The 16,769-nt window shown below is 40.7% G+C and overlaps 1 protein-coding gene across 1 annotated transcript in view; it reads left to right on the plus strand.

Annotated features, from left to right (window-relative positions):
* MYO10 (myosin X) overlaps positions 1 to 13,649 on the plus strand; it is a 125,802-nt gene extending 112,153 nt beyond the window's left edge. Inside the window, exons 29-39 of the mRNA XM_010186940.1 lie at positions 907 to 1,049; positions 1,503 to 1,697; positions 2,844 to 3,001; positions 4,198 to 4,321; positions 6,006 to 6,303; positions 7,802 to 8,009; positions 8,547 to 8,683; positions 9,491 to 9,611; positions 12,083 to 12,535; positions 12,901 to 13,092; positions 13,361 to 13,649. Coding sequence (XP_010185242.1) covers positions 907 to 1,049; positions 1,503 to 1,697; positions 2,844 to 3,001; positions 4,198 to 4,321; positions 6,006 to 6,303; positions 7,802 to 8,009; positions 8,547 to 8,683; positions 9,491 to 9,611; positions 12,083 to 12,535; positions 12,901 to 13,092; positions 13,361 to 13,471 — 2,140 coding nt within the window. The 3' untranslated portion in view covers positions 13,472 to 13,649. The remainder of the gene's footprint in view (positions 1 to 906; positions 1,050 to 1,502; positions 1,698 to 2,843; positions 3,002 to 4,197; positions 4,322 to 6,005; positions 6,304 to 7,801; positions 8,010 to 8,546; positions 8,684 to 9,490; positions 9,612 to 12,082; positions 12,536 to 12,900; positions 13,093 to 13,360) is intronic.
* The last annotated feature ends 3,120 nt before the right edge of the window (positions 13,650 to 16,769 follow it).

Here is a 16,769-nt window from a genome sequence, read left to right on the forward strand (position 1 = left end):
AATCATTTTATTTACTTCTTTCTCTATCCTGTCATCCATCTAGCTATTACATGGCACACGCTGGTTTTCGAGAATGGTATCATATTTGGGTGAACCTCTCCATCCCTTGAACAGTTTTTCGCTGGATTCTAATCTCTACCCAGTTATTTCTTGCAAGAACTGTAAAAGGAAGGCCCGTGAGCTTCTTGTGCGTGGAGCGGCCCATATTGCGTCATTCCCATTTTCTGTATCTGATATAGTTCTTAAAAACTGAGTGTGTTCCAGGATGAAAAAATGATGGTAAAGGGTTAAAGCAGGTGTTTGTAGGCTGAAAACCCTGCCTCTGTAATCCAGAGAGCCATCAGCACGGTTCACTTGGGTAGTTCTTCATGCTTCAGTGAATCCTGGTGTAGGATTGGGTAAAAGCCAGACTCTCATTAAAAATAGATTGTCCTCTCCACAAATTGGCTGGCACTACATTAAAAATAAAAGAATCTGTGTTCACATGCTGCTTCACTGTAGACCTTTGTAAATTGTGGTTGGTTTTAGCTAATGTAACTACTGAAGCAGACACTCTAAATAGATCTGACCCTGAAATAGAGTTCTGATTCACATCCAAAGCTGATTAAAGATTGGAGGTTTTTCTCACTGTAGATTTATTTTAAGATAAGACAAGTTGCAATTTAACGTAAACTCTCCCACCATTCAGAGCCCTAGCATTTTGGTGTGAATCCAACATAATTGAGTCTTTTCAAACGCTTAAATTTTCTTAGGTTTAGTGGTGTTGAAATAAATGCTTTAGAGGTGGACAGTAGTAGTCTGAATAGCAAATGCAAACAATAGGCAGTGTTTATGGTTACTGTGAGTGAAGTAAACAGTATGTAAGGTGATTGTAAAGGTTTTTTGAATCTTCCTTTGTTTTCGTAGACCCAATTCGTTTGTGATCATCACTGCTAACCGTGTTCTTCACTGTAACGCTGACACTCCTGAAGAGATGCATCACTGGATAACACTGCTCCAGAGGTCGAAGGGGGACACTAGAGTGGAGGGACAAGAATTCATTGTGAGGGGTAAGAACTTAGCGGGGCAGTAACAAAGCAATTAACATCCATTAAGCTTCCAAGAGGTTGTTCCCACAATACAATCTGGGTAGTATGCTGGCATTGCTTGGCAGTGTTGGACCCTCATCTTTGTATGGTGGAGTTTACTCACAAATTAATTCTGCTTAAATTACACTCTTGCTGTGCATGTAAGAAAACACTGCAATGATGACAAAAGCGTTTTTGTAAGATGACAAAATAATTTTGCTAGGTAAACACCAAAGCTGAAAAGTTTTCAAATTATTTTTGCTCTATCTTCATCATTTAATTGTTTGTGAATTTTACTCAATGTTGTTTAATATGTGGGCTAAACAATTCATATCTTATTTTTGTGTTGTTGAAAGTATCCAACTGACTTTTAACAACCTAATTTTATCCAACACTGTTTAAAAAGAAGTGTCATTCAAATTGTGTCTTTAACAGGATGGCTACACAAGGAAGTGAAGAACAACCCAAAGATGTCTTCATTGAAACTAAAGAAGCGTTGGTTTGTTTTGACGCACAATTCTTTGGACTACTACAAGAGTTCGGAGAAAAATGCTTTGAAATTGGGTACACTGGTCCTGAACAGCCTCTGCTCAGTGGTCCCACCTGATGAAAAAATCTTCAAAGAGACAGGTAATTGTTTGCTGTTGTTCAAATGTGCTTTCAGTTGTCTTCTGCCCTACTACCTTGTAATGTATCAAACAGCACATAAGAATATTTAAAATGGATTTTTATGGTTGCAGTGTTATGAAAAAATTGAGTTCTTAAGTCACTGAGGCATTTTACAGGGAATTACTGGGAAAAAAACAGAGGTAATAAGGTATACAGGAGTAAATCTTGTTCTCACCAACATCCAAGTTATTGTGGGCTCACAGTGCAGCTAAGTTAGTGTGAACACTTAGGCTTACACATCAGAGACCTGGGGAAGGACATATGGGTAGCACTCTCCTCATGCATTATTTCATGCACTGGGGAACAAACTATGGGGACTAATGTTGGTGGAACAAGTATTGGGCGATCTGGAGTAAGAGGCCAGTTAGTGCTGACCTACATACTGCACCTGAGTCAGCTCCCCCGTGCATTTTCAAAACTGGTTTTCAACTCGGTGGTGGCTGTTTGCAAATGAGAAGCGACTGTTGACAGCCCTATATCATCTCATTGGGGTCACTGACACTTCAAAGGGGCTTTCGCTGGTGAAAGATGAAATGGATTTTCCTTAATTGAATTTGCTTCATAAAAAGCCTATACAGTGATGCAGAGAGAGAGTTTGAACTGAAATGCTCTTCCTGTCATAGCTACCACTTCACTGGCGTGAAATTAATGACCTTTCTACAGAAGAGGTAGTCCATGCATTATAGCTATCTATATGTGTGCCACAGATGATGAAAGACTCTCGCATACAAAGACTGCCTCAGATTTTCCTCTTACAGACAGGACTGGAGAAGCAGGGCTCACAAGCCACAAGTAGTGAACAGTATTCCATAGTGTTGTCTTATGGTCACTGTTACTAAGATTACTGGAGAAATGGGAGGCTGTGTGATGGTGATTGCACTCTGAGATTACTCCTAGGCTTTTGTAGAGGAGAGAATCTCCTTTAATACCATAGTACCATAGTTATGATACTTAACTACTCGTACAGCTTCTTGGTTCCTGAAAAACTGCTGGCATGATCCAGAGTGGAGCACTGGGGTCTGATGGGACTACAGTGGCTTGCAGATAGAAGTTGGGCATTTTTATAGATACAGCTTCTATGATTAATAGTTTTTACTGTTGTGCTAGGTTACTGGAATGTAACTGTGTACGGCCGCAAACATTGTTACCGTCTCTATACAAAATTGCTTAATGAGGCGACCCGCTGGTCAAGTGCTGTCCAGAACGTGATTGACACAAAAGCGCCAATTGATACACCAACTCAGCAGCTTATTCAGGATATTAAGGTAGGCACAAACAGGAGGGCGTGGGGTGGGAAAGAATGGCTGCTTAAATATTCTAAATCAGTCTCTTTTTATGTTGGCTTTGCCATATGGGGTAATAAAGTAGAAGATGTGTTAATTGCACAGTGACAGGGACTGAAATTGTGGAACCGAATGTATTCATTGACCTGATAAAGGAATTTCTATCTAAACAGTAAAAAAGCAAAGTATGAAGTGCAACTTGGAGGACAAGGGGAATAGCTTTTGTTCCATGAAAACACTAACAAGTTTTACTGGTTTGTGTAACTTGACAGACGTTGCTATACCAGGCAGTGGAGCGTGGTGTTTGGCAATGGCCACGGTGAGCAGCACACCAGGATGTGGACTAGACAGATCCTGTCATTTTTTTCACCGTGCTTCATTTCTTGTTCTGTGATACTTCTCTCTCTGCGTGACGAGAAACACATTCAGTTAATACTTACTGCTCTGTGGTCCTGTTGGAGGCATGCGTAGCCAGAGAATGTGTTTCTGGAGATTTTGGTAATCTGCTTTCAGGACAGAGGAGGATGTTTCTCAGAAGAGCCCCTGCCTCCCCCACCCTCCTTCCCCCCAAGAAAAAAATGTCTCAAGTCCTAAATTCCAAGACTATGAAGCCTGTTTTTCAGAGCAGCAGAAGTATGTGGAAGTTCGGGATTGATAGAAGACAGTAGTCACACATCTGTCAAACTTCATTGAAGAAAGAACAGTATTTAGATGTCAGAGTAGGTGCATCAGGAGCAGTTTTTCTGGACTATTTTGTTAAGGTAGCTCCTGGAGATACTAAAAGGCCAATTAGTTACGCTGGAGAAATATTTTTAAATAAACTTGAATACAGATTTCCTAATTCCAGTTATGAAACACTGGTGTAAAAACGATTGTGAAAGGAAAGCAGACTTGAAAAAATTTCATGAAACTTCATTTTTTGTCTCCTGCAGCTCTGCTGTGGTTTCTTTTTTACTGCAGGAGACAAAGTAAGCTTATGCAAGGCCTGAGGTTAGCAGACACTGAGCATTCATGGCCTGCAGAGTGCCATGGCAGCCACAGTACCCACAACTGGATTTAGCACCAAATAGTGTTGGTAACAATCATAACTAATTTTTTCACAGCCAACCTAAAGGCACAAAGCATTACATTATTTCTAATGCTGGACCTCAAATCCTCCTTTTTTCTCACCCTAACAGGAAAACTGCCTGAATGCTGATGTGGTTGAACAGATTTATAAGAGAAACCCTATTCTCCGTTACACCCATCATCCACTGCACTCGCCATTACTGCCACTGCCATATGGGGACATCAACCTAAACTGTAAGTTTTTTAGTCATAGAAACACTTTTCCATATGAAAGACTAAACCAGAGGATGGAGTTTTCAGTCAATGAGCTATAGTGAAATAATTGTAGGCAAAATATATTTTTGTAATACAAATAGACACGTTTCCCTCTTCTCTTCTGGGAGGTAGAGAACAGCAGTTTGTCTAGTATAGAGCTGTGGGCTTCTGTTCCTCCTGCATGGGTGTAACAGAAGGGAAGGTTGCTATTGCTGCTGTAATTTTGTAGTATTGCTGCTGTTCGTTGCCCTCACCAACACAGCTAAGGCCACCAAGTTTGAAAAACCTTGCACTGAAGTAAGTAACTAAACCCAATTCATTCAGTCTTCTTGGAATCATATTCTCCTTCTCAAATTATTGTTGCTCCCTACTTTGTGACGGGAGCTGCAGCAGCCACAAGTTCCAGTTAACAAGTGTAAGTTTCATCACTTGTCATGGGAAGCATTATTTATGTGAAACAAGATTTGAGTGGACATCAGTCTAAAAAGTAATGGTTCATTTACTCCTGAAACAGACATAATGATGTCTTCTAATTTCCCTCGCTCAATCACTAATTCAGAAGTCTGTTTTGAATGAATGGCTCAGAACTGTTGCAAATTTGGTGTCCTTAAACAGATTTGCTTATCTTATTTTACACCTGTGTATTAAACAAGATATTACTCAGATCAGAAGTTTCATCCTTGGGAGGAGGGTGGGAGGCTGCAGTTGTTTAAAAGGTATTTCAGGTAAGACTTCATGATAACTCAAGCGATATCCTTCTGCTCAAATGACAAGAAAAAGGAAAATTCTAGGAGAAACCTTTCCCTTCTCCCCCTCCTCCCCCTGTACAGTTGCTCTGTGTTCCCTACAGACAGGAAGGGTGAACTCCCTCTGAGGTTTAAGTCTTGCCAAACTCCTCCCATAGTAAATTGTAGCTCCACAGATGGACTGATGCTCAGTTACTGCCTTGACTTGCAGTTGAGTTCTGGTTATTTTCTGTAATAGCATAATGTAGGGTAGGAACTTTATATTCATAACATACGTCTGTACTGCTTTGTGCTTTGATGGTTAGTAGGCCAAACTGATTCAGACATCAGAGCAATCTCTTCCGTCTCTTGAACTCAAGTACTGCGTGGTGCTTTTAAGTAGATGGTAAAAGTTGTTAGCCCACGCTGAATAACCTGTAGTGCAAACACAAACACCACCTTAAAACAAGCTGCAGTTGCATGGCAGTGATTTAGTTTAGTAGTATTGTTTGGGTTTAATTGCAGTGCTACTGCTGTAGACAAAAGTGGTGCCATGTATCTTCATCACTTTCCGTAGTGCAGTTGTGCTTTACCTCACTTACGCTCTGATTACATTTTCACTTTCTTGTGACTTCAGCAGTGTGGACTGCTCTGGAAGGAAGATTCTCCATCTAAAAACTCTGATTGAGCAAGACACACATTAAGTTATGTTGTCAGAAAATGTCAAAGTGGGGTTTCATTAAACTTGGATCCTATCCTAGTAGCAAAATAGCTCATAAAATAAGTTGGTATTGCACATTTGAAATGGAAAAGATCCGTTCTAATATCCTGCATAATAAGGGTCACAGAATAGCATTAAGCAATCCCTATGTTAAGCCTGAGTGCTTTCTCCTTCTTAGCTCAAACTAAGCACCTTTCTCCCTCTTTTTCTCTTGTAGTGCTGAAAGACAAAGGCTACACAACTCTGCAGGATGAAGCCATCAAGATATTTAATTCTTTACAGCAGCTGGAGTCTATGTCTGACCCCATCCCTATAATCCAAGGTATCCTTCAGACAGGACATGATCTGCGACCTCTCCGGGATGAGCTCTACTGTCAGCTCATCAAGCAGACCAATAAAGTGCCTACCCCTGGGAGCGCGGGCAACCTGTACAGTTGGCAAATACTCGCCTGCATGAGTTGCACATTTCTGCCGAGTCGCAGCATCCTCAAATACCTAAAGTTTCATCTCAAAAGGTGAGAAGCTTTGAACTACAGGAGCATGAAAAGAAGTTTCCGCACTCGCTGTTTTCTTGCCCACAGCTTGTAATGGTGTTTATAAACATCTTGAAGCAAGACTTGAAGATGCTTTCGCTTACTGAACTGGTTATGCCAAACAATGAAGCAAAAAAAAAAAAATCTTGTAAGAAAAGGTGGAAATATTCTCATTTGAAAAATCAAGCAAAATCCCACTAAACCTAATGCATAGTTTGTTAACATTGACCAAAGTGGGGGCTTTCTGTAAATGTATAAAGTTGCTTAAATGACTCGCAGCCAGTATCCCCGGGTCCCATTCTCAACTGTCCAACCTGTTAAAAATTCTTCATCCTGCTTACCTTAGTTTTGTGAGGTGTGCACCATGCATATAAAAGAACATTAGAGTGTTTAAAGATGCGTTTGAGGTAGAAATGTCTGTTTGCAAATCTAATTTTAAGGCATTAGTTACCATTAAAAAAAAAATAATAATTTTTGACAGTTCAGCACTGACCAGAATGTAGTTCCTCCTGCTGCAGTGCAGCAGAAGAATGCAAAGAGTGTGTCATTAGGAAAGCGAGTCCACAAACAACAAACTGTTCTCAGTAATTTAAAAGTCATGTCTGTGTTTGTGCTAGAGCATGGGCTTTGTAAATTAATAGTAACTAATTATTTTATTTTACAGATAACTGTAAAATGCTTCTATTGAAGATATACCTTTCAACCAAAGTAAGATCAGTGAAAAACATCAATCACTTTATATAACTGTTAAAAATGAAAAAATCCAGCATTGATTCACTTTCTCCATTTAACTCCATTCATAGACTGGTCTCCCAGTTAAAAAAGTTGCAGCTACTACAACATTTGTAGGTTGGTTTCAATATTACAGATGCAGTCATCTTACACCATTACTGTAATCCTGCAGTACTCTTTTTATCACAAATCACTGAAATTAAACCTTAGTAGCTCAAAGAAACTGGTATTTTATCACTAGCTATATTATAGAAACACTCTACTGAAAGCTACCTGAATTCAATAGTTTCAGTAATTAGGAGCTGAGTTCAATCCAGTTGTTAGTGATCACTGGTAATACTGACTGCTGAACAGGACATTTTCTTGCTTATTTCTGAAGTACCTTATTGTAGTTTAGTCTTCATTCTATAGCTGTTACTGACAAAAAGGGTGTTGACTGCAAGATTTTTATAGTTATCTTGCTGTCAAATCTGAGTCATCACAAGGTACTGGTAGTTGATGCTATAAAGGTCATTCGGTTTTTGCTTTCCATTAGCTTTGTAGAACAAAATGATGAACACATACGAGTTGTCGCACAATAAATCACAAGTTAATACACTTTCTTTGGCAGTGAAGATAAACCTTTGAGTGTGTCAATTAAATAGCGTACTGGATACGTAAGTACTTTCAGGAAAAAAATCCATTCTCCAATAAGTAAACTTTCTAGTTCGCAGATAGGCAGTTTAAAGTTATAATATTTATCTCACAGGGTTCGTGACCAGTTTCCAGGAACTGAAATGGAGAAATACGCACTTTTTACTTATGAGTCCCTGAAGAAAACCAAATGCAGAGAGTTTGTGCCATCGCGGGATGAAATAGAAGCTCTGATCGGCAGGCAGGAGATGACATCCACTGTTTATTGCCATGGTGGGGGCTCCTGTAAGATTACAATCAACTCGCACACTACAGCAGGAGAGGTGAGAAGTGGTGACAAAGTGGCTTTGGCACAAAATCAGCGTGTCCTTTTACCAGCAGTAGCATCAAACTTTAAAGGCACTGAGGGTGTCTGTTCCAGTCTTTCCCTTCAGGGGGAGGGAAGGCTTACAGAGCTCTCCCTCTAACCCCTCAGTGTGTTCTGGGGAAATCTGTGCTATAAAAACTTCCTTTACTCTGCAGAGCATTACCAGTTATATTTCTCTCTTACAAGAAGAATTACAGGAAAGACTAAGCAATTCAGTAGAGGCATTATTGGAATAATTTCAGTAGACACTTGTGTGTATGAGTGGCAGGTTTCTTCCTAAAGCTGGGAGGCTCTTGCTGTGCTGGTGAAACACAGGGGTCATATCTGTCCAGGTGATAGTGCATACCTATTCTGAAAGAATCGGCATTATTCAGTATAAAAGTGGAATTTGACCACAATGTAAAACCTAGCTCTGAATTCTCTTCTATTTATTTGTCTTACTCTGTGGTGCTGCTTTTCCATGCTGTTTTTTTCAAGTGCTGTTTTTCATTAGGTGGTTGAAAAGCTAATTCGTGGCTTGGCCATGGAGGACAGCAGAAATATGTTTGCTTTGTTTGAATACAATGGGACTACTGATAAAGCAATTGAAAGCAGAACCATTGTGGCTGATGTCTTGGCAAAGTTTGAAAAGTGAGTGCACCTCTGCTTCTCTCTCACCACTCTGATAAGTAGCAATTAAATATTTTTCCAATGTCGATAATGCTGAATTTTCTCTTTCTCTTGCTTGTTTGTGATGACGCAGGTGAATTACACACACGGCCATTTCTGGAACAAAAGCATCTTTACTTTTTTTTCTTATAGGAATTAGTAAGCCACCTATTCACTTGTGTTTGGTTTTCCTCTTTCTTGACTAAGCTCACGTGGAAGTCACCACAGTACAGCTCGCATTTTCCTTACCAGTAAAATTGAAACCACCCATAGCACTGCTGTAAGCAAATCTGATACAAGTCTAAATACCTGTTTTTCCTTATGTAAAAGGCAATCAGGTCAATCAGCATTCAGGGCAATCAGCATCCTTTATCCACATAATAATGGGGGGAGAAAGGAATGTCTAAAGTTTTCTGCAGTTACATTTTATAACAGGATTTAGTAATGTTGCTTTTATCAACACCTGACTGAGCCACAAAGAGACGTTTATTAAAATAATACGTCTTAGAAACAGTTGACTGAGGACTGAGTCAACATCTGTAAATCCTTGATTTTGCTGTAGGCGCTAAATACACACACACACACACACACACATCTGTATAGATCTATTTCTCCAAATGACACCAGTCAGGTGAAAACAATGAGTTCATGTCAATCCCAGATTGATAGCAGGTGTAACAAAGGAAAATTCAGGTGATGCCTTGCTTAGATTCCTCAGGTGTCAATTTAGAAAGGAGTTTGATTTCACAGACCTGATGTCTCTCTCTCCCTCTCCACACACCCGTGCAGGCTTGCTGCCACTGCTGAAGCTGGGGAGATGCACTGGAAGTTTTACTTCAAGCTCTACTGCTTCCTGGACACAGAAAACGTCCCAAAAGATAGCGTGGAATTTGCCTTTATGTTTGAGCAGGTAAAGGACACAGGTTCTGTTTTGAGACACTTGTAAGAGGAAGAAAAAGCAAAGAGAGTTTTGATTATGCTTCTGTCTAACTGAATGCACTGCTACTCAAGCATCAAGTGCAAAGCAAGCAGTTCAGTGGTCATAATGGGCTTATTCTGACATCTGTGGAGCACATGTGATTTACCCAGGGTTACCACTTTTGTTCCGTCTGCATTACTTTTGCATTGCTTTATGTATAGTGGTAAAAACTTGGATAGCTGGATCTAAGCTGGATAAAAAGGAAAAGGATAATACTTGTTTTTAATTTTGCTCTCATGAAACCGTTTTCTTAAGAAAGTGCAAGAGATAAAGGGAAAAATAGGTAACTGGCAAGCAAATTAATTTTGAGACCCATATTGGCAACTAGACAGTACCAACCGAACAATGGCTTTTCCTTTGAAAACTGATTGGTATTTCCTAGGCACCATAGTAAAACAAACCAGCCCAGTCTCAGCAGTAACCATAAGACAGCCATGATGAGCAGAAACCCACTTAATGAATGTGCTGAGCTCAGAATGAGGCCATACTGCAAAACATAAAATAGAATTAATTTATAATGAAAATTAAATGCATCAGCAGTTGGATTTCTATTATATTAAGTCCTGTAGTTACTCAGAAACTCTCACTGATGGCATTTGTTATTCTTGATTCACTTCCTCTTTTTATGCTATATTGCAAATGGCTAAAAATTCTTCCAGTGGACAGGTTCTTTCAAGTGACAGATGAAGCTTTCTGTGTGAGGCCATTTTCAGTGCCAAGGCACTGATGTTCTGTTGGTAAGCAAGCCTGATATGATCAAGAACTGACCTATTTCAGTCTTCTTACGTATGAAGCCTTTTTCCCCTTCGGCAGGATCAGAAACAACTTGACTGTAATAGAGTATTTCTTCCTTGTTACCAGGTTAGGTTTTAAGGCACCACATTACATCATGAGTCTACTGAAAGTCTCCTTCCAGAGCCCATAACTGTAGCTCAGTCCAGAACTGCTTATTGCTGGCTGATGGATGTGGGCAATAGATGCCTTGGTTGGGCTTACAAATGTTGCCATTCTGACTGACTGACTGCTTTTACATATAGAGGAGTCAGCCAGCTAATGTCTCTGCTTTGGGATGAAGTTTAAACATTAAGAAGAAAATCTGTGAGACCTCTCCATCAGATATTTTACATTACATTATTGGTTTAAGAGGCTTATTTACGTAGTTTTGCGTAGGAACAACTAAAACAAGCACGTTTGCTGAAGCAGATTGTTTTCATGCAGCATTCTGTGCTGCCTGGTGTTCAGCCAAATAGTTTATGCCTTGTCTTGCCAAGACCAATAGTATTTCAGTTATAAAGCATGGCACATTGAATCCCTTCAAGTAATATTACAGTAATACCTTCAAGAGGTAACTTACTCTATTCCAACGTCAGTTCTGTTCTTTTGTCTGCCTTTGTCAGTCAGCAGCTTTTTTCAGCCAATTAAGAAAGTTCCCTTTCGCCATCAGTTTCAGTTCTGTAACCTCCAGGTCCAAATCCTTTCATTTTTTAAGGCGCTGAAGAAAATCTTTTAGTCCTTCTTTCTCATTAAGATACTGTCCTTCCATTTCCACAAGACAGCTCTTTATTCTGCATGCGTACAATCTCAGGTGAACCACCTGGCATGTTTAAAGGCACTTTTTGTCTCCATCCTAAGTGTACAGCTAAGTGAACTAGCTCTTACTCAGATGTGAATTATCTCTGTGAGTTCACTAAACTGCTTGCAATTCCTGTGTCTCCAGACACTGTGTTTGTTTCCTGTAGTATCATATGAAAAAAAAAAAAATCCCAGCTGCTGCACATTTCCAAAGGTTTGAATGGGTGTGCAAAGAGGTGGGATTTGAAAGAGTCGCCTTGGTTTAGAATCTCACCCCGATGCTACAGACCACTATAACATACAAACATTTTATTAACTTTCTCTGGGACCCATTGAAGGTTTACTGTTTTCCCTCAGCGAGGTTTAATACAAAGCTGTCCTAGGGCTTTGCATGTTTGGCTGGAAGCATCAGTTTTCACAGTCAGATTATTGATAGCAGTAAGCAAAACTAGATACCCATTTCTTCCTAATGCCCTTGAACATAGATGGCTTCCTTCGAAAAAATGTTTAGATCCTGATTTTTTCCCTTTTGCATTTTATTTTCCTTTTTAGTAATTCAGTTGCTCTTACATATGTGAGTTCACAAAGAGCTGTACTAGTAACAGTAATTCCTGTTTAGCAAGTTGCTCAATTGCCTTGCAGTTCTTCTGGTAAACCCTGTCTTACCCATTTTAACAAATTTGCCAAGAGCTTTAGCAGATTTGGTTTATTTAATGGATCATCTGTTTCAGATCCTGGGTTTGCCTGGCAGTAAATCTTCTTCCCATTGGTCTCTTAGTCCTTTCAAAGACTGGTTTGTACATAAACAGCAAATTTTTTCCCCTTGTTAGGCTCATGAAGCAGTGATTAGAGGACATTATCCTGCTCCTGAAGAAACCCTCCAGGTCCTTGCAGCTTTGCGTCTTCAGTACCTTCAGGGAGATTACACTTTGCATACCACCGTACCAGAAGTGGAGGAGGTCTATCCCTTGCAAAAGCTGAAATCTCGGATTACACAGTCTACCAAAACATTTACTGCAGCAGAGAGGGCCGAGAAGAAACGGGCCAGCTTCCTTGAAGGAACGTTGCGGAGGAGTTTTCGCAGCGGCTCTGTCAGCAAACAGAAAGTTGAGGAGGATCAGATGTTAGACATGTGGGTCAAAGAGGAAATCTCAGCTTGCAGGACTAGTATCATTGACAAATGGAAAAAACTGCAGAGGATGAACCAGGAGCAGGCCATGGCAAAGTACATGGCTTTGATAAAGGAATGGCCTGGCTATGGCTCAACACTCTTTGACGTAGAGGTAAGACCTCCTGAACATTCAAAGTACAGTGTATCCTGTACAGATGATGGTTTCATTACAAGGTAGTGAAACTGTAAGTACAGTATCACAGTGCTCAGGCAGCTGATGTAATAAAATGTTAGATACTAAAAGCATACTCCTGTTAGCAAGCACTGTAGCCATTTAAATCCAGTAGTTAACCATGAAATACAGAGGGACACAATGCTAGCCTGCTGGGTTGCAGACAAGTTTGAGAAGTGTAAAGGCTGTGTTCAGAGAGTGACAAGCAATATGCACTTTTTAAGAAACAGTTACAGAGCCTCAGCAAGACGTGTTGTGGGGCTCCCGCTGTTCCCATTGCTGTTAATTTGCATTTTTTCCTCTAGTGTAAAGAAGGGGGATTCCCACAGGAGCTGTGGCTTGGAGTCAGCGCTGATGCGGTTTCTGTCTACAAGCGAGGGGAAGGAAGGCCTCTGGAGGTGTTTCAGTATGAACATATCCTGTCATTTGGTGCACCGCTTGCCAACACCTACAAGATAGTGGTGGATGAGAGAGAGCTGCTTTTTGAAACAAGTGAGGTAAGAGCAAGAAAGCATTTTGGTTTTGTGGTCATCCTGTTCTTAGTAATTTAAGTAATTGCTGCAAATGTTACAGGTTTATTCAAGACCCCTATAAAGCTGAAGGGAAGACACAGTGAGATGGATAGACGTGCTGAGTAGTTTTATTTGGTGAACTGTAAAAGGGTTCTGTTGAAAGCTTGACAGTTTTCTATTGTTAGCATCTGAAGGAATGCATTCACATACTGTTCCCTTACTAAGAGCTTTGCTCTTTGTGCTCTTTTGGCAGGTGGTTGACATTGCAAAGCTGATGAAAGCTTACATCAGTATGATCGTGAAAAAACGCTACAGCACCTCTCGATCAGTGAGCAGTCATGGAAGTCAGGGCAGCTGCAGGTGAAAATCAAACCAGTTCTCCTGCGCCCTAAATAGAACATATCGCTGCTTGGCCTCTGAATGACCCGACGACACCAATCACATCTGTTGACATGCTAAGCAAGAACCAGAGTTTCCACGGAAAATATCTTCAAACATTGTTTTAGAAAGACCACAGGGTGGGGAGGGGAAAATCAGCTGAAATAGTCACATACTAGAACTGCTGTCTCGTTCAAAACTTTCCAAAGCATCATTATCTTCAGTAGACGCAACAAATGCCTTAAGACTTGATCCACTGCAATACAAGCAGTAATAAGTGCCTTACAATATTAAACCCAACTTGTATTGACCTAAAATTGCTGATAAAAGTCAAGAGCCATTTTTTTTGTCCTTTCAGAACACTGAAAACAAAGTTGCATTGCTCCATTCTGCACTAACCTACTGGTCTGTATACGTGTGGGAAGGGGGAGGGAAGAAGAGCAAGGTACATTTTTTGGAGAGCTGCTGGCAGCCTTCCTGATGGACGCCAACGTTTTGTTTCCCCTTGCTTCCGTGGATGTGCACATTGTGCATGCGTATCTGAGCTGTCAGTAAAATTTGACTAATTTTATTCTGTTTCACAAGTCTTGGAGCAAAGGGAATAAGTATGTGCAATGGTGTAAACAGTCTTTCTGTACATTTTAATAGTTCAGAGTTATAGTTGTTACAATTGTATGGTTACTTTATAAGCAGTTTTATTAACAAGTAAATTCCAAAATTTTCATACATTGATTTTACTGTTGCAGATATGTATTACCATATAAGTAGCAGAAGTCTGCATTCTGTATCTGCTGTATTATAAAAAGAGATGTAGCTGAGAATATTTATAGACTGCCCTAATATGGAAATGCAGTTATCAGTTCAATACTCCGTAATGTCAACTAAAGTTTTTAATATTCATTTTTTTCTTTTAAAGACATCACTCTTCTAATTCTGGCTGGACTCTCCAACCTAGACTGACTGCCAAAGGTCAGAGCCCTTCAGAGTTGACTAGAGGACGCAAAGTTACAATGCAACTGCTTTAATACAGAGTTCTCTATTTTACCTGGTTGCTTGATGAAGGTTCTTGACAGTACCCTGTAAATAAATTGGGGAATATCAGCTAATAATAAGCTGATTTTGGACTTTTATTTTTGTACAGAAATACTGTAATATAAGGCAAAACTTTGATCAAGGGTATCTCTTTGTCCACAGCAAAAAAAAGAAACCTGAAAAACCTTACTGTTATTAAAAACCTCAGCCTTTAAGGAATCATGCCTACTTACTGGAAAAAAAAAAGTCCAGCAATAAAGAAAATACATGCGATGTGCTCTGTTTCCACTTCATACTGAGTTGGACAAAGCCCTCGTTTTGTCTGCTTTCTCGGGAACCAAGCCAGGAACACAGCGCAGGCCATAGATGGGTGCTTTTGCTTGGAAGGGTGCATGTGCTTTGTGCTGTAATGGGGCAAGTTCCCCCCTGTGATGACAGCCACCTCCTTGATCTTGTGATGTGTGACAGTGCCACCAGCAGGGTAGAGGGCAAGGACTGCTGAGCAATTCTCTCCCACAAGGAATGTGCAAGCAAAGCTTTTGCTGTTTGTGTGAGATGGCTCGTTTTTACCAGCCAGCCACAGCATGGTAGTGCAGCACGTGCTGCCCTCCTAAGTGTATGCAGCTGTTACAGACTACAAGATTTGCTATGAGAAATCCTCCACCTCCCTCTAACTGGCAGATAATTTTGGTCACTCCATCTGTGACACTGCCTCTCAGTCCCTGAAGGCTTGCTAAATAACAGCAGTTATGGGTGAAGTCCTCACCCTTCCAGCAAAGGTGAACGTAATTTAAGGAAGACAAGAAAAATGAGAGAACTCTAACCCCAGTAGGTACAAGTACACAGATAGGGACTATCTGAGACTGTAATATTTCTGATTTTTTCCATCTGCAAGTTGCTTGGAAGAATTTAGCTGCTCTTAGTAAGGCATCCTTGGAATGACACCATTTATACATTATAGAGATTATCTATTCTTGCAAATTATTTTGCTTCAGGTAAAGCTTATTCCAAGAATACATGACATTTCTTGCTGGAGCTAGAAATTCTCTCCCGCCTATGATCTCTTCTGTTACAGTAGCAGTTGAGTTTATCTGAAGAGAGGAGAAGAACTTTTGTTACAGAATACATTTTTACTTTTATTCTTGTTTTGAAATGAATAAACATTGTAGAAGCTTACCACTACTTAGAAAAGGAAGAGTAGATCTGTAGCTCGGACAGGCCATAGTATTGCAACTGCTACAGCCTTGTATTACAACCTGCTACAGGTTGAGTGTATCAGAAATCACAAAGAACTGAGCATCAGAAGTTAAAGGGCTCTAGAAGAAAGGCCATGCCTTGTCCCATCCCTCTAAAGAGAGGAGGAATTTTACTCTGTGTCTTGTGGTCTTCAGGGTGTGAAATGATCATTCATTTTCTGAGTGGATGTAGAGCAGCCATTCCTGCCCCGTTGCCTACCTGCTGCTGCCGGAGGGAGGCACCCCCTGGGCAGTCACACTGAACCTGACGAAAACCCTCTGGGGAGCACGGTGGATTCCTGTACCCTCTGACCACATCTGGTTGAATACAGCCACAGCGTGAAAAGCCCCTGGGCCCACGCAGGCTGGACGTGCTGCCAGGGCCCAGGCTGGGCAGAAACAGCGCACTGCAGCCCAGGTGTGCTGTGAGTGACAGCTGCAGTGGAAATACAATTGTGTATCAGCTCCCGCCTTAAAGCTGGCTGTGCCTCAATTCCCCCTATGTCCTCAGGCTTCAGTCTAGCACTTTCCCTGTTCCTCGTAATACACATACATCTATTTGTCAGGGTGCCAGAATTCTTAATAAACTTAATTACACAAGTTATGCAGAGGAGATTGCTTCACCCAAAAAGCGTTGCATCAGAATCATAGGTTTCAAGCCCTGTACTTCTGAGGCATGTGGCTGTAACATGTACACACGCATTTGCACCAGTACAAACACCTAACACAGACACACTACAGCACTGCAAGTCATGCTGGCATAAGTCCATTTTACAGCAACTTGGGCAGAAGAGTAGCAGCATCTTCAGTGCTGACAGACTGTTTCTCACATGCACTCCTGATCATTTACAGCTCTGTGAAGTAAATACAGAAGGGTACCCACCAAGTACGACAGCACTGTCCTGAAAAGAACTAAATCTGCATGGTACCCAGCCCTGGAAACCCACTGCATTTCACTCCATCAGATACAGGAACACAGCTGCCAGCCGTGTTGTGGCACAGCCGTACTTACACACA

The sequence above is a fragment of the Mesitornis unicolor genome, unplaced genomic scaffold (assembly GCF_000695765.1).
Source record: "Mesitornis unicolor isolate BGI_N332 unplaced genomic scaffold, ASM69576v1 scaffold24576, whole genome shotgun sequence".
In the NCBI taxonomy this organism is placed as follows: Eukaryota; Metazoa; Chordata; class Aves; order Mesitornithiformes; family Mesitornithidae; genus Mesitornis; species Mesitornis unicolor.